General features: G+C 44.7%; 1 protein-coding gene across 1 annotated transcript; it reads right to left on the bottom strand.

Annotated features, from left to right (window-relative positions):
- Positions 1-253: 253 nt before the first annotated feature.
- On the bottom strand, positions 254-2,426 carry socs4 (suppressor of cytokine signaling 4). The gene is made up of 2 exons (XM_063224281.1): positions 1,461-2,426; positions 254-747 (listed from the first exon to the last, which is right to left on the bottom strand). The coding sequence occupies exons 1-2, from the start codon at positions 2,424-2,426 to the stop codon at positions 328-330; spliced, it is 1,386 nt and encodes a 461-aa protein (XP_063080351.1). The 3' UTR covers positions 254-327.
- Between the last annotated feature and the right edge of the window lie 13,612 nt (positions 2,427-16,038).

Raw genomic sequence — 16,038 nt, 5'->3', positions numbered from 1 at the left:
CCAGAATGCCAATAACCAAGTCATAATGTAGGGCCTATTACGAAAGACCCTGTGCACTGTCACAGTCAGGTAATACTATGGTGGTTACGTTTTTTAACCCCTTAGCGCAGAGCCTATGTAATAACCTTACTGTCACCAAAATTGGAATGTGTTACTTAAGGCTCTCGGTACTGCAATGCTGTTATGGTAGTTGAGTATCTTCAGCAAATAGTGAATAGGCCCGCCGGCGTCCCCATCTGCAGTATGAGTCTACGTGACCATTACAACGTTCCACTGGTGCAATGGCGTGCCTTAAGGGGCTGCCACTAACAGAGTGCTGTCCTCCTTTCAGACAGAGCAGGCCCCGTCGTCGTTGCACTTGAAGTGGTATTGCCGCAGGTAGTCCCTCAGTGCCCAGGGTAAAGGCAGCGCCTCGACGCCCTGGTAGGTGGTGCAGCTGCACACCACGGCGCGGCACAGGTGCTGCAGGGAGAAGGGGAAGGTGCGCGGCAGCGGGCGCGACAGCAGCGGCTCGAAGAAGAGGCAGGCGGCCGGGTCGGCGTAGTGGCGCAGCAGGCCCGTGACGCTGGCGTCCTGGTACATGCAGGGGTCGCGGCCGTCGAAGCTGAAGCGCTTGCCGTTCTGCTCGATGCGCGCGTGCAGCGAGCGGCTGTAGCGGCGGAAGCTGACGGAGAACAGGAACTCGTCCTGGGCGGAGTCGCGCAGCAGGAAGGTCCCCTCGGGCTGGCCCTCCAGCAGCGCCTCCGCCTGGAAGTACGGAGGCAAGTAGACCTCTAAATTAACTGGCTAGTAGATAGTAATCTCACCAGCACAAACACACACTCACCAGTGGGTCAAAGTGGCTTGTAAGCTGATCTTTTGTACCAGCCAAACTGAAAATTCACCAGCATTTAATTTCATTTAGAGCCATGGATGCAAGCAATGAGTCGATTAATCGACTTTAATCGACTAATGCATTTATCGATTAAAAAACATTAAAAACACACAATTAATCGCCAATTCGACTAACAATAGACCCAGGTGAAATGGGCATGTGAAGAGTGTGTGTGAAGCCGGGTGTGAATAGTGAAAATATTTAAATCCCCTTTAGATTAAAGAATTAGAATAGATTTAATTTAAATTAAGTATTTTATCTCAATTTTTCATTCAAATATTTAAATGTAATAGTTTTTTTTCCCAGGAAACATTGAGATTTCGGGGGGTAAAACGCAGCTAATCGATTAATCGTAAGTCGATTGATAAGGTCGATTGATCCCCTTTAGAATAAAGATTTATAATAGATTTAATTTAAATTCAGTATTTTATCTACATTTTTCATTCAAATATTTAAATGTAATAGTTTTTTCCAGGAAACATTGAGATTTCGGGGGGTAAAACGCAGCTAATCAATTAATCGTAAGTCGATTGATAAGGTCAATCAACTAACAATTCATGAATGAATCGATAATTTGCATCCCTACCTGGAAGCGGTCGAGTACGCCCCAGTAGCACGCGCTGTTGTTGATGGCCAGCAGGTCCGGGACCAGGATGTAGTCCGTGTCACCCGGACAACAGTCCTCGAGGTCGAGGTCATCGTCCAGGCCAAGGCCAAGGCCAAGGCCACTGCTGCCGGTGTCGGTGGTGCCGCCGCTGTTGCTGCTGCCATGACGACAGGACGGGTCCCAATCGTCCAGGCTGTGGGTGCGCTGGGACGGGCAGCACCCACCCCTCGACCCCCCCGAAGACACCTCCTCCCAGGAGATCAGCGCGGGGGGTGATGAGGGGGGGCCATAGGAGGCCTTGTTGTGGTCATCGGTAGCGGTGGCAGCGCCGGCCACCCCTACGCCAATCATGGGTGTTCCGTGGGCGCCGTGCTTCTTGATGAGGTGCCAACACTGTGCCAGCTCGGACTTTGGGGAGAAGGGGCACTTGTCCTCCATGAGCTCCGACACGTGGATCTTCCTCTTGGACCACAACAGCACGGAGAGGGGCCTCGCTCCTGCAGCGTGGTGGTGGTGATGGTGGTGGTGGCAGTGGTGGTGGTGGTGGTGCGTCCTTAGGGGCAGACACTGGCCCATGGCATCCTGGAACTTCTGCCTCAGTGAGCGCCGCGACAGGGCCTTGCGGCACGGCACATCCATGAGCTCCGCGGCGACGGCTGCGTCGGCGGCAAGCAGCGAGCAGCTGCACTTCCTGTCCCGGTCCCGACGGCGGCGCGAGCAAGAGGCTGAGCGCGGCGGGGGGTGAGCGCCTGGCGCCCCCTGCTGGTCCTCCGAGCCCTCCATGCCTCCGTCCTCGCCAACGCCGCCGCTACCCCCACACACCCGGCCCTCGTTCTCCCGGGAGGCCCGCGAGCGCTTCTTGCGGCTCCACACGTAGCTGTCGGCGCTCCAGCTGCGCATGCTCTTGGGACGAGTGTCGGAGGTGCGGGATTTCTTCTCGGACATGGCTGCCTGTCCTGCCTGCCACTGTGTGTCAACCCAAACGTCCGGACCGGTCTGTGAGGGAAGGAAAGGGGTGAAGATGTCAGCCACCTTATGATAAGAACCAGGGCTTGTAGCCTGTTACTGCAGATGGCGACTCTGACGAGCCTATTCAGAATTTGCTGATAATACTCAACTACATCACAACAACATTGGTATGACAGTTCAGAGAGCCTTAAGTAACAGATTAAGACATTGCCATTACAGTTTTGGTGACAGTAAGGTCATAACATATCTGTGCTAAGGGGTTAATTAATGAACACCAGCCAACTAGCCAAATGCTGTTGAAATTTCGGTTTGTCTGGTAGAAAAGGTCAACTTACTAGCCAATGTGTCTTTGGTTAGTAAGATTAACATCTACAAGCCATTTTGGCTGATGGTGAAAAAAGAATGAGATGTGATGAAAAGTAATACTGATCATGTCACTTCTGTCCCATAGCTTGGTCATTGCCACACTATTCCCTTCTACATGGTAGATATCAGTTACTTCTCCAACGTCTCTGACCTAACGCCCCCTAAGTCTGAGCAAAAGAAGCCAGGCATCACCATTCACAAATCTGATTAAGCAAGCCTGCCAACCATGTGGTCTTTGTACCAGTGCAGTAGAACATGTCATGTTTGTAACATTGCACCAACTCATGGTTTCAACATTAGACTTTTCTTGTGGCAGTGAAACTATCAATTTGACCTAAACTAAAGTCAATACTGTATCGCAGTGTTATTATACACATGTTAAGGATGCAGTATCCAGGGTGTGCAACATTTTACAGTAGGCCTATATTGGTTAACAACCCGGATGCAGACTAACATTCATGTATACAGTAGAAATACAGTAATACTTTCAAAACTTCAAAAGCATTCACTTCATGATGAGAAACTGATAGGCTATTTAACAACTCTGTTGTCACTGTCAGCATCATTTAGCTCTGCAATATTGTCTTATAGACTTAGACTATAACACATTATTCTTTATCAAACTCACTAGATCATACGTGGAGCACAACGTTTCCAGTAACAAAAAAAACCCTCACCTTAGCTTTCCCGCTCCAATGCAGTTACGCAGAGTACGGATTCTATGGCGTTAAAATGTTCGCAAGACGAACATATGTTGTGTCCGCACGCCGTCTCTGTCGGTCCCAGACTGAAGTGAGAGAGTCGCTTCCCCGCCTCCTCTTTATCGGCTTCTCCTGTATCAATCCCGGGGAGAATTGAGCGTCTCTCCGTATCCAGGATGCAGCCCAGTAATTTCATGCAGGGGGCAGGCCATCTAACTCACCAAACGGAAGGACTCGTCTGCCATGCTCCTACATTAGGACCACATTACATTAAGTAAGTAGCCAGAGAGGACCTCCATCATAGCTTTAAGGGAAATTAATTGATGACACAAAGTGTTGAGCGTCTGCTTCGAGGGCTTCGTGCGTAATGCGCTGGCTATCATAGAGGCCCTTGCGCAGGGGATGGCTTATGTTTCTGTGTTGGACTGGTTAAAATACAAACATTCAAATGCTAAAGCCATCCATCACACGGTGCCCTCGGTGTAATTACCTAATAATAATAGACTTCTGTTTAGATGGACATCCGTGCTGGAAAAGGAAACGGACTAAGCTCTTAGATAGGATTGAGCGCTTGATTTATCGATTCCATGATCGATACGGCTCTCTTCCTTCATTCTGTCTGCATCCGGCGATTTCCGTGTTGTTGCTCAACTCAAAAGAAAGCCGTTTTGACATGACACGGGACCAGCTTTAGATCCATATGTCGGTTTTTTCACCCACCTTCTGAAAACACGCAGTGTCAAATGTCAAGGGAGGGAGACAAAAGAGAGGTCGAGGATGCTTCCCTTCCGGTAGGCTAAAAGGATTACTCCCCAAATCCAATAACTCGTTAGCACTGCTCATCAGGGGTGTCGTACAGGTGGGTAAAGTCAAAGTGTGACATACTAACCAGGGCCCCTATAGGCCTACATGGAGCCCGTGTGTGTGTGTGTGTGTGTGTGTGTGTGTGTGTGTGTGTGTGTGTGTGTGTGTGTGTGTGTCTGTCTGTCTGTCTGTCTGTCTGTCTGTCTGTCTGTGTGTGTGTGTGTGTGTGTGTGTGTGTGTGTGTGTGTGTGTGTGTGATTTTAATTTTTACGTGGACGACTTAGAGAATGTCTATGCTAAGGAATTTTTAAGTCTTATTGACATTTTTAGCCTCACACAGCATGTAACAGGACCAACACACAACCAAGGTCACACTTTAGACCTAATAATAACAAAAGGCCTTAATGCTTGTGCTAGTGTCAAAGACTATGGCTTTTCTGACCATTACTGCATTTTTTCTGATGTTTCTATGTACCCTCATGTTCAAAGGGAATCTGTTACAGTCAAAAAACGTATAATCAACTGTGAGACAGCCTCACTCTTTCAGCAAGCACTTTCAGAGATCCAAAGTCAAACCTCAGAGAGTGCAGATGATCTCATGGTTAATTTTAATTCAAGGATGACCCGTATTATGGATGTTATTGCCCCCGAAAAAATCAAAACAGTGGGACGTGAAAAAGCACCTTGGAGAAAGAATCCCACAGTTATATTGCTAAAGCAAGAATGCAGGAGGGCTGAAAGACAGTGGCGTAAATCCAAACTTGAAGTCCACTACCAAATCTATAAACACACACTCTCGAAATACAACCAAGAAATTTCTAAAGCTAGACAATCTTTTTTCTCTGACATAATTAACAGAAATATTAATAATGCACGTGTCCTGTTTGGCACTGTGGAAAAGCTAGCAAGGCCCCCAAATCTAATGCCCTCTGAGTTCCTCTCAGTCAGCAAATGCAATGAGTTCGCATCCTTTTTCAAAGGAAAGATTGAAAAAATACGTGCAAACATACTCACACATGTGCAACCGACCCAAGATTCAGACCAGCTTGCTATGGTGAAGTTAAATCCTAACCTCATGAGAAAATTTTCATTTAGTTGATGTGGACATTCTTAATAGAACGGTACAAAGTCTTAGCTCCTCTACATCTGACTTAGATATTTTACCAACAGCCTTCTTCAAATCCATCTTAAATCTAATATCATCAGATGTACTTCAGATCATCAACACCTCACTACAAACAGGCATATTCCCAGGCTGTCTGAAAGAAGCAGTTGTGAAACCCTTACTGAAAAAGAACAACCTGGATGCACTGGTACTAAACAACTATAGGCCCATATCCAATCTACCATTCATGGGTAAAATAATAGAGAAAATTGTTTTTAACCAATTAACTGCTTTTCTAATCTCTAATAGCTATTTTGATAAGTTTCAATCAGGTTTCCGTGCCTACCACAGCACTGAAACAGCTCTTATCAAAGTTATGAATGACATAAGATTGAATTCTGATGCTGGCAAATCATCCGTCTTGGTACTTCTTGATTTGAGTGCTGCTTTCGATACAGTTAATCATTCTATACTACTACATAGACTGGAACACTGGGTTGGCTTTACGGGCATAGTGATCGACTGGTTAAAATCGTACTTACAACAAAGAAGTTTTTTTGTCGCCATTGGAAGACATACTTCATCACCAATGTCTCTGGATTGTGGGGTCCCCCAGGGCTCCATTCTGGGACCACTACTGTTCAATCTGTATATGTTGCCACTGGGACACATTATCGAGAATAACTCCATAAATTACCATAGCTATGCGGATGATACCCAGCTCTACTTATCTATGTCCCCAAATGACTATACCCCCCTTGAATCACTCTATCATTGCATGGACCAAATTAACAAATGGATGTCTCACAATTTCCTCCAGCTGAACACAGATAAAACTGAAGTAATTATATTTGGGAAAAGAGAGGAGAGACAAAAGATTGCTACTATCCTTGAAACGAAGGGACTGAAAGCAAGGGAAACAGTTAAAAATCTTGGGGTCCTCATTGACAGTGACCTAAACTTCAACAGTCACATGAAAGCTATTACTAAGTCTGCATTTTATCACATAAAAAACGTCTCTAAATTTAGGGGCCTGATGTCTAAACATGATCTGGAGAAGCTAATACATGCCTTTATTTCTAGTAAAGTTGATTACTGTAACAGTCTTTTTACTGGCCTCCCCAATAAAACCATTAAACAGCTTCAACTTGTACAAAACGCAGCTGCAAGGGTTCTTACAAAGACAAGGAAGTTCGACCACATTACTCCAATTTTAAGATCGCTGCATTGGCTCCCAGTAAGCTACAGAATTGATTTTAAGGCTATGCTACTTGTGTTTAAATCACTAAATGGAATGGGACCCACATATCTACTGGATATGTTTCAGCTGTATGCACCAACTAGGTCACTAAGGTCAACGGAGAAGAATTTGCTGGTGATTCCAAAAGTCAAAACAAAGTGTGGAGAGGCAGCCTTTAGCTTCTATGCTTCAAAGCTTTGGAACCAGCTTCCAGATGACATAAAAAATGCACCCACTATTGATAGCTTTAAATCTAGACTCAAGACAAAGCTGTTCTCAGATGCTTTCCCCTAGCTTAAATTACTTATTCTTATTATTTTTATTTTTTATTTAATTTGTTTCATTTTATTTTATTTTATTATTATTTTTACCTTATGTTTTATCTTAATGTTTTTAAATGCTTTTTGACTCTAATTCATTTCCTTCTTTCTTCCCTGTTTCCTTTCATTTACATTTGTTAACTTTGTGAAGCACATTGAGTTGCACCTGTGTATGAAATGCGCTATATAAATAAACTTGCCTTGCCTTGCCTTGCCTTGTGTGTGTGTGTGTGTGTGTGTGTGTGTGTGTGTGTGTTTGTGGGGTGGGGGGTGAAGGGGGTCCATTGGAGCTGTTTGTTCATAGGGCCCACAATTTGCTGCTACGCCCCTGCTGCTCATAGTCATTAAAGGGTTGATGTCATGTCCAACTAAACGACTGGCCTGCCCTGCTCCCCAGACAAACAGCTCATTTTGATCTAATATATTATTCATCACTGAGAAACTATTTTGCATGTGTATTGGCCTATAAGAAGACAAAAATGGATGAGGTGGTGGGTTGAGATGTGTATGACCATTTTGGGTGTGTGAGATCCAGTGTCACACCTACACTGTATTTCTTTGAATGTGATATTAAATATTAACTTTATGCCATCTTGCCCAAATACTCTGTGCCACCACTGCCTCACATGGGCGACTATCAACTGTTTCAGGCTTAAAACAACGACTGTACTTTAATAACTGATGAATAGCTTATTTGTGTGTGTGTGTGTGTGTGTGTGTGTGTGTGTGTGTGTGTGTGTGTGTGTCTGTGTCTGTGTCTGTGTGTCTGTGTGTGTCTGTGTGTGTGCGGGCGCGCTGGGCGGGGGGTGGTGGTTTGGCACGGTGTATCACAGTCATCTTCTGCTCTTTATAGTCTTCAAGATTACCTAAAATACTTACGATGCCCTACAGTTGAACAGCATACAATATATAGAGCCAGATATTAACCTGTTAAAACACACTGCTGTACATTTGTTGTTGCCAGTGCTTATCTTTATTATTATCCCATTATTGGAGGAGAGGACATTGAAGTGGTGACGGACTATAAATACCTTGGTCTGATTATAGACCACAAGCTGTCATGGGACAGTTGTGCAGATGCAATCTACAGTTTAAAAAGGGTCAACAACGTTTGTATTTCCTAAGGAAACTTAACTTTTTTAAGTCTTTTATTGAAAGTGTTCTCTCCTATGGTATTGTATGCTGGTATGGACACTCTAAAGTGACGCACAAAAGTAAACTAGGTAAAATTGTTAAAACATGTGGGAAAATAATGGGGCGTCAGCAAAATGAGCTTCATAAACTTTATTTAGATAGATTAACAAAGAAAGCGGACAAAGTTTGTACTGACACTACCCACCCCCTCTCAGTTAAGTTCCAAACACTCCCTTCAGGACGCAGGTCAAGTCAAGTCAAGTCAAGTAGGTTTTATTGTCAATTTCTTTACATGCACTGGTCATACAAAGAATTTGAAATTACATTTCTTGCTTTCCCATACAGACATAGATTAATCTAGGTAAGGACATAGACAGTATAGACGTAGACAGTACTTATACATGGACTTAAGACAGTATGGACATAGACAGTTCTCATACAGAGATTTAAAGTGCAAGACTGGACAACAGAAGACTTGTAGAGGACATACATTAACATAACATACATTAAGAGGTAATTGTTGTGCTTTTGTGCTTTTCCTAAAAAGTCCTTTATAGCGTTCTGACATAGTAATAGTAGCATTTTGAAGAAAAATAAATATTAAAAAGGTCTGTCAAGTACACCAGCAGCAGTGTGTGTGTGTGTGTGTGTGTGTGTGTGTGTGTGTGTGTGTGTGTGTGTGTGTGTGTGTGTGTGTGTGTGTGTGTGTGTGTGTGTGTGTTTAGTGCAGGTAGAAGGTGCGGTGTGCGTCTGTGTGTGTGTTCGTGTGTCTGTGTGTGTGTGTGTGTGTGTGTGTGTGTGTGTGTGTGTGTGTGTGTGTGTGTGTGTCAGTGTGTGTATGTTTGGGTTTAGTGCAGAAAGTGCAGTGTGCTTGTGTGTGTGTGTGTGTGTGTGTGTGTGTGTGTGTGTGTGTGTGTGTCTGTGTGTGTGTGTGTGTGTGTTTGTGTGTGTGTGTGTGTGTGTGTGTGTGCGCATGTTTTGAGTTAGTGCAGGTTGAAAGTTCAGTCACAAATATAGTAGTGCAGGTGGAATGTTCAGTCGCAGATATGGTGGTGGGGGATGAGGGGGGGTTGTCAGTGGCCTTGCTGGCTAGAGGCTGACAGTGGAGGGAGAGTGGGTTGAGTGTTCAGTATCTTGATCGCTTGGTGCATTGTGCTGCTCGCCAGCCTGGTGGTACGGGAACGGAGGCGCCTGTACCTCTTTCCAGAGGGCAGGAGGCTGAACAGTTTGTGTGCAGGGTGGCTTGTGTCTTTGATGATCATCAGTGCTTTCCGGGTGAGGCGTGTGGTGTAAATGTCCTGCAGGGAGGGGAGTGGTACTGCAATGATCTTCTTCGCTGTGTTCACAACACGCTGGAGTGTCTTCCTGTTTTTCTCCGTGCAGCTTTCTCCCCACACTGTGATGCAGTTGGACACGACGCTCTCTATGGTTCCTCTGTAGAATGTTGTCATGATGGAGGGTGTAGCACTTGCCTTCTTTAGTTTGCGCAGGAAGTAGAGACGCTGATGGGCCTTCTTCGCCAGTGATGTAGTGTTGGTGGTCCAAGAGAGGTCGTCGCTGATGTGCACTCCAAGGAACTTGGTGCTGCTCACTCTCTCCACTGCATCGCCGTCGATGGTCAGTGGTGGCAGTTGTTTTTGGACCCTTTGAAAGTTGACAACAATCTCCTTGGTCTTGTTGACATTCAGCAGGAGGTTGTTGTCTTTGCACCATCTGGCCAGCAGGTCTACTTCTCTGTAGTGAGTCTCATCGCCCTTGGTGATGAGGCCCACCAGTGTTGTATCATCCGCAAACTTCACTAGATGGTTAGTGCTGTGTGTCGTTGTGCAGTCGTGTGTCAGCAGCGTGAACAGCAGGGGGCTGAGAACACAACCTTGCGGAGCCCCCGTGCTCAGGGTCAGGGTGCTTGATGTGTTATTCCCTACCCGTACTGCTTGTGGTCTTTGCATCAGGAAGTCCAGCAGCCAGTTGCAGAGGGAGGTGCTGAAACCTAGTTTGTCCAGTTTTCTGATGAGTTGTTGTGGTATTATGGTATTGAATGCTGAACTGAAGTCAATGAACAGCATTCTCACATATGAGTCTTTATTGTCCAAGTGGGTGACGGCTGGATGGAGGGCAGAGCAAATTGCATCCTCCGTGGATCGCTTGGCTCGTTATGCGAACTGGTAGGGGTCCAGGGTGGGGGGTAGGGTGGCTTTGATGTGTGACAGGACTAGCCGTTCGAAGCACTTCATGATTATGGGCGTCAGTGCTACAGGACGGTAGTCATTGAAGCATGATGGTGATGATTTCTTCGGCACAGGTATGATGGTAGCAGCTTTGAAAAGTGATGGGATGACTGCTTGCTCCAGAGTATAGATACCCCAACATTAGAACAAATAGAGCAAAGAACTCCTTCATCCCCATGGCAATTAACGAATTGAACAAGATGTGGGAGATACATTCTTGATAAAAAGGAAGAAAGGAGTCGCACACTGGAGCTGGATGCAAAATCAAAAATTGTATTAAACAAAGCCAAAAAAATGTAAAAAACCGACAGACAGGGGACAAACGTTTCGGGTCTAGCCCTTCATCAGTGTTCCCAGTATGGAGATACATTCTTGACATTATGGACTTTCATATTGTGTTAATGGATGCATTTGACCAGGTCTGTATTAATTACGTATTTATTTACATAGGAACTTATATGTCTAGCTATTTATTGTGTGTATTTGTTGTACTGTAGCCTATGTGTTTTTATTGTAGGGCTATATGTGTTTTTATGCCATTCTGCTGTGCTGTAAGTCAAATTGTCTTTTTAAGGACATTAAAGCTTTCATGTCAAGTCAAGTCAAGTATGACCGAGCATGATATACACTATAGAGGCACACATTACCTCAGCCTTAAGCATGGGACAATCAATGATTGGGGTATCACATAAGAACTTGTCCCCCAGGGGACATGACTGCACTTGATGGCAAACTGTGTCATCAGGAATTTTTTTCACATTTAGCTAAGTCATGTGTTTTGAAATGTCGATACTTTAGCAAAAGAAGTGGTCAGGTTAAACATGCACTGTAAAACATTTAACAAGGCAGTTAAACGTATAAAGGTAAGTGTCCCTGCTGCCTTTAGTTTGTTACTTAACTCAACTCGAGGCATAACTCAACTCGAGACAAAGTCATCTGAAAGGGACCCACATCCAATACATACAATGAGAACCCAATTCTGGGCCCCCTCTCTCCGTGATCCCTGGACAACTGACCCCTTTGTTCCCCCTGTTATCTTATCTTCCCATACATGACAGTAAAAACAACAATCAGAATTCCACAACATTATGTAGAAAGTTTTTACAGCAAAAATATTATCGATGATTGGTTACAATTATGTCAAAAGACATACTGTATATAGGCTACGTAAATCAATGGTAGAACAGATTTTTAGAACAGACCAAAACCAATGTTGGTAACGCTAGCACACACGCACACACACACACACACACACACACACACACACACACACACACACACACACACACACACACACACACACACACACACACACACACACACACACACACATAGAGGAAACAAACAAACAAACAGACACACACACACACAGACATGCGGTTTCTTTTTGGCAATTTCACAACTGTTTATAGGACAGCCATTGCCTGTTTCACCTCTGAAATGTTAGCCATCCAGGAAGTGGAGGCTGGCTCAGGGTACTTAGGTCTGAGGCTGGCTCAGGTCTCTCTCTCTCTCTCTCTCTCTCTCTCTCTCTCTCTCTCTCTCTCTCTCTCTCTCTCTCTCTCTCTCTCTCTCTCTCTCTCTCTCTGCTATGGTACGTCTCAGAATGATACAGTCTGATATTACTCCTCTCTTCTCTCTCTCTCTCTCTCTCTCTCTCTCTCTCTCTCTCTCTCTCTCTCTCTCTCTCTCTCTCTCTCTCTCTCTCTCTCTGATATGGTACGCCTCAGATAAAGTATGTCTGATATTACTCCTCTCTTCTCTCTCTCTCTCTCTCTCTCTCTGCTTAAAGAGGGTAGGGTAGAGTCTATGATATGCCTGATATTACTCCCCTATTGATCGGTAGCACCCGTGTGTCCTCATGCATATTTGATGGCGTGCTGCTGTATCCAGTTCGGAAGCGTAAAGAGGTCCCCCAAGTTTCCTCTGCCAGCTTTTTATTTTTACGACCACTTCTCTTCTCCCTCTGAGCTGGCTTGGCTGGCATCAGGGTGTGTGTGTGTGTGTGTGTGTGTGTGTGTGTGTGTGTGTGTGTGTGTGTGTGTGTGTGTGTGTGTGTGTGTGTGTGTGTGTGTGTGTGTGTGTGTGTGTGTGTGTGTGTGCTTGGCTTGGCTGGCATCAGGGCTGGAGTTAACACAGCTCCCACAAGAGCACACACACACACACTCACATGCAAGCATGCACACACACACACACACCAGCACGCGTGCACGTACAAATGCATGCACACTCACACATGCACGCACACACACACACCTCTCTTTTTCTGTGTGTGTGTGCGTGTGCGTGTGTGTTCTTGCTTCCGCATGATAAGATCATGCTCCTGTCATTAGCACAGCAAAGCTCCAGGAGGTGATTAGTTATGTGAAAGGGTGTGTGTGTGTGTGTGTGTGTGTGTGTGTGTGTGTGTGTGTGTGTGTGTGTGTGTGTGAGAGAGAGAGAGAGAGAGAGAGAGAGAGAAGAGAGAGAGAGAGAGAGAGAGAGAGAGAGAGAGAGAGAGAGAGAGAGGGAGAGAGGGAGAGAGAGAGAGAGAGAGAGAGAGAGAGGGAGAGAGAGAGAGAGAGAGAGAGAGTGTACTGCATGATCAAATCAGGGGAGGAAGATACATAGACATTATCACCAGATATAAATCACAGTGTTAGGGCTCTGGACAACAGCATGACTACATGTTGGGAAACGTGCGGAAGTGAAAAGCAAACAGCCCAAACAAACACAACAAACCACATCATGGCACTCCATCAAATAGTACCCAGGACAGGCACTGTGTGTTGTCCTGGACGATCATCTGAACACGGTGTATGCAGTATGCAGGATTACAGATGGTCTGGGGCAATAGGCTCCCAGACGAGGGGAAAAAAGACACAAGACAAAAACAATTTCATCATTCTGAGCTATTAAGTCGGCCAACTATAAACAGGAGTATTAACATGAGATACATTTTTCATTACTGCCTTTGCAATTTTTTAAAAACATTTTTTTTTTTTTTGCCAATCAGGGGGCCCCTGGCTGGTGGGGGGGCCCTAGGCTGCAGCCATGCCCAGCCTGTGTGTTAATCCAGCCCTGGATAATGTCTCATGATGATAACCCCATACAACAGTGGGCCTCAAGCTTTTCTGAAGAAATGCCCCCCTGACCTCATCATAAGCATGCCAACGACCCCTAACCTCATCATAAGCCTGTCAACGCCCCCCACCCAACGCAGCCTAATTACATTCATTTTCTGTATGCTGTTATTGACTATGCTGTATGATCATTGTACAGATTTCTAGAATGATGTGAGAGCTTCAAACACTATACTATACGTGGATGACAAAGATACTAAACCCTACTCACTTTAATGTTTTTTTTTCTACCAAACAAACTACAGAAGTAGCCTCTTATTGCACATGGGCCCGTCAGCAGCATATTCACTCTGCAGAAAACAACTACATCACAACAACATGGCTACGGTTGTGGGCCTCCTCTTCAGTGTTATTGCCATCCCTCCTCCATCCCCATTACTCTGAACAGCATGCAAGGAAGTAGGGCTGGGCGATATGGAAAAAAACAATATCACGATATGGATTACTTTATATCACGATAACGATATATATCACGATATAGCACAATTACACACATTTTCAGTTATTTTCTTTATTTGCTCTTTACTTTTTCATGTCGCAAAACAACCTTTCTTTAAAATGGCTCTTTATTCTCATTTTTACAGTTACATTAACTTACAGTGTGTATTGTGACAACATGAAATGTAATTAAATGATATTCAATCGTATAAAATTGATAAAATTACTATCACGATATAAACGATATAGGAGAAAGGTCACGATATACACTTTTATATCACGATAACAATATATATCGTCATATTGCCCAGCCCTACAAGGAAGGCCATACTGCACCTCTCAACTCTGTATCACTGTGCTGCATCAATGCAATGATCCATGCTGGGAGTCATATGCACCACTATATCAGCTTTCATTTGGTTTCAGCCTGGTGTTGTTTATGGCCACTGCCCACAGCTGGATTGGCCATAGGGCATACAGGGGATTTGCCCGGTGGACTGTTGATGATTTTGGCCCGTTCCTCCCCCCCAAACGTAGTGGTATGAGTCCTCGTGTCGCTACAGCTGACCTGTCCGAGTCAGATCTAAATATTAATTTAGATCTCAAAATAGCTCGTAATCAGAGGTGCATCTTGCCACCAGGCAAGGCAGGCAGTTACTTGGGGCCCCCAAGCCACTAGATAGTGAATAACAGCCCATACTGTACTACAGTAGTGGTGATTTTGGTTCAAATGTTCATTCTTTTGCATTTTCGCTTGGAGCCCCACCTGACCCTAGAATCGCCTCTGCTCGTAATAGATGACTAAAATGTTATCACAGGCTTCATTGTCTCTCTCAGAATGACTGGCGGACCGGTCTTGGACGGAAATGCCTGGTGATTTTTTTTTTTGTCCCAGTCCAGCCCTGCCACTGCCCTCTCTGTTTCCCGAACGCCCATTCAATACATGCCGCGTCTCACTTTCCCTCGGCAACCCACTGTCATGGAGGATGTATGAATGAGCATCCTCTTCTGTTCAGCATCAGGACCAGGTCGATGCCGATGGGCTATTTATTAGTTTATATCTAATACTCAGATAGAGTGCGATAAACATGCTTAAAGGTGCATTGTGTAGGATGGTGGGGAGGGTAGGTATTGCCAAATTTAATCTCTTCATGAATATTTAGAATATAGTAAACTAATAATTACTACTATAAAGTATAGTAAGTTTTGCAACTAAAAATGTCTATTTCTGGAAATTCAAAATGGCGGACCATGGAGAAAAATGCAAATTTGATGGTGGTAAGTATTCGTGGAAAAGGTAACATTTATAAATGGGCAGCATGATTTCTGCACATGAACTACTAAAAATATTAGACAGCACACCTTTAAAATGGTTGCCCTTGTAAAATACGTGTACATTGTAAAAAATAAATGCTGCAAACACACACACACACGCTCGCGCACACACACTCCCTCAGACACACACACTTTCTCACACATGCACGCACGCACACACACACACACACACACACACACACACACACACACACACACACACACACACACACACACACACACACACACACACACACACACACAGAGTGTACCCTAGCATTCTGATCCATTAAGACAAGATAGGATGGCATTTGGAAGTGTAATGTTACGCAAAATGTCAGCTGTGCTTATCGCGTCCACTTTCATCCTTTATCACTGTCCAGCAGGCTATACCCACTTCAGCCATGCTTAGGGGCGGATCTAAACATTTAGGGACCCTATGCGAAATATAAACAATGGGCCCTCAAAATTTGTTATATTGACATAACATTCTGTGTATTGGTAATAAAGTGTTTTGTCTCATTTATGTTTTCGATTACTTTACATAAGTGACAAATTAAGATCAAGCCAGCTTTTTATATGCTTACCGTGACTGGTGTGACAGTCAGAGCCCCTATGGAGGACAGATTTGGTCTGGGCCCTAGGCAATTGCCTAAGTTTGCCTAATGGGAAGTCCATCTCTGGCCGTGCTGACAACACACAAGAATGTGCTCCTTATCTTAGCAGCGTGCGTAACAAGGCAGAACATTTTGGCATCCTCAAGAAGAAAGGAAAATAATAATATATACTGTTTAGGAGAAGATACGCAGATAAGAA

This window comes from Engraulis encrasicolus, chromosome 19, assembly GCF_034702125.1.
Source record: "Engraulis encrasicolus isolate BLACKSEA-1 chromosome 19, IST_EnEncr_1.0, whole genome shotgun sequence".
Taxonomy (NCBI): Eukaryota; Metazoa; Chordata; class Actinopteri; order Clupeiformes; family Engraulidae; genus Engraulis; species Engraulis encrasicolus.
The sequence above is the reverse complement of the archived record's forward strand: the minus strand, read 5'-3'. Positions and strand labels throughout refer to the sequence as shown.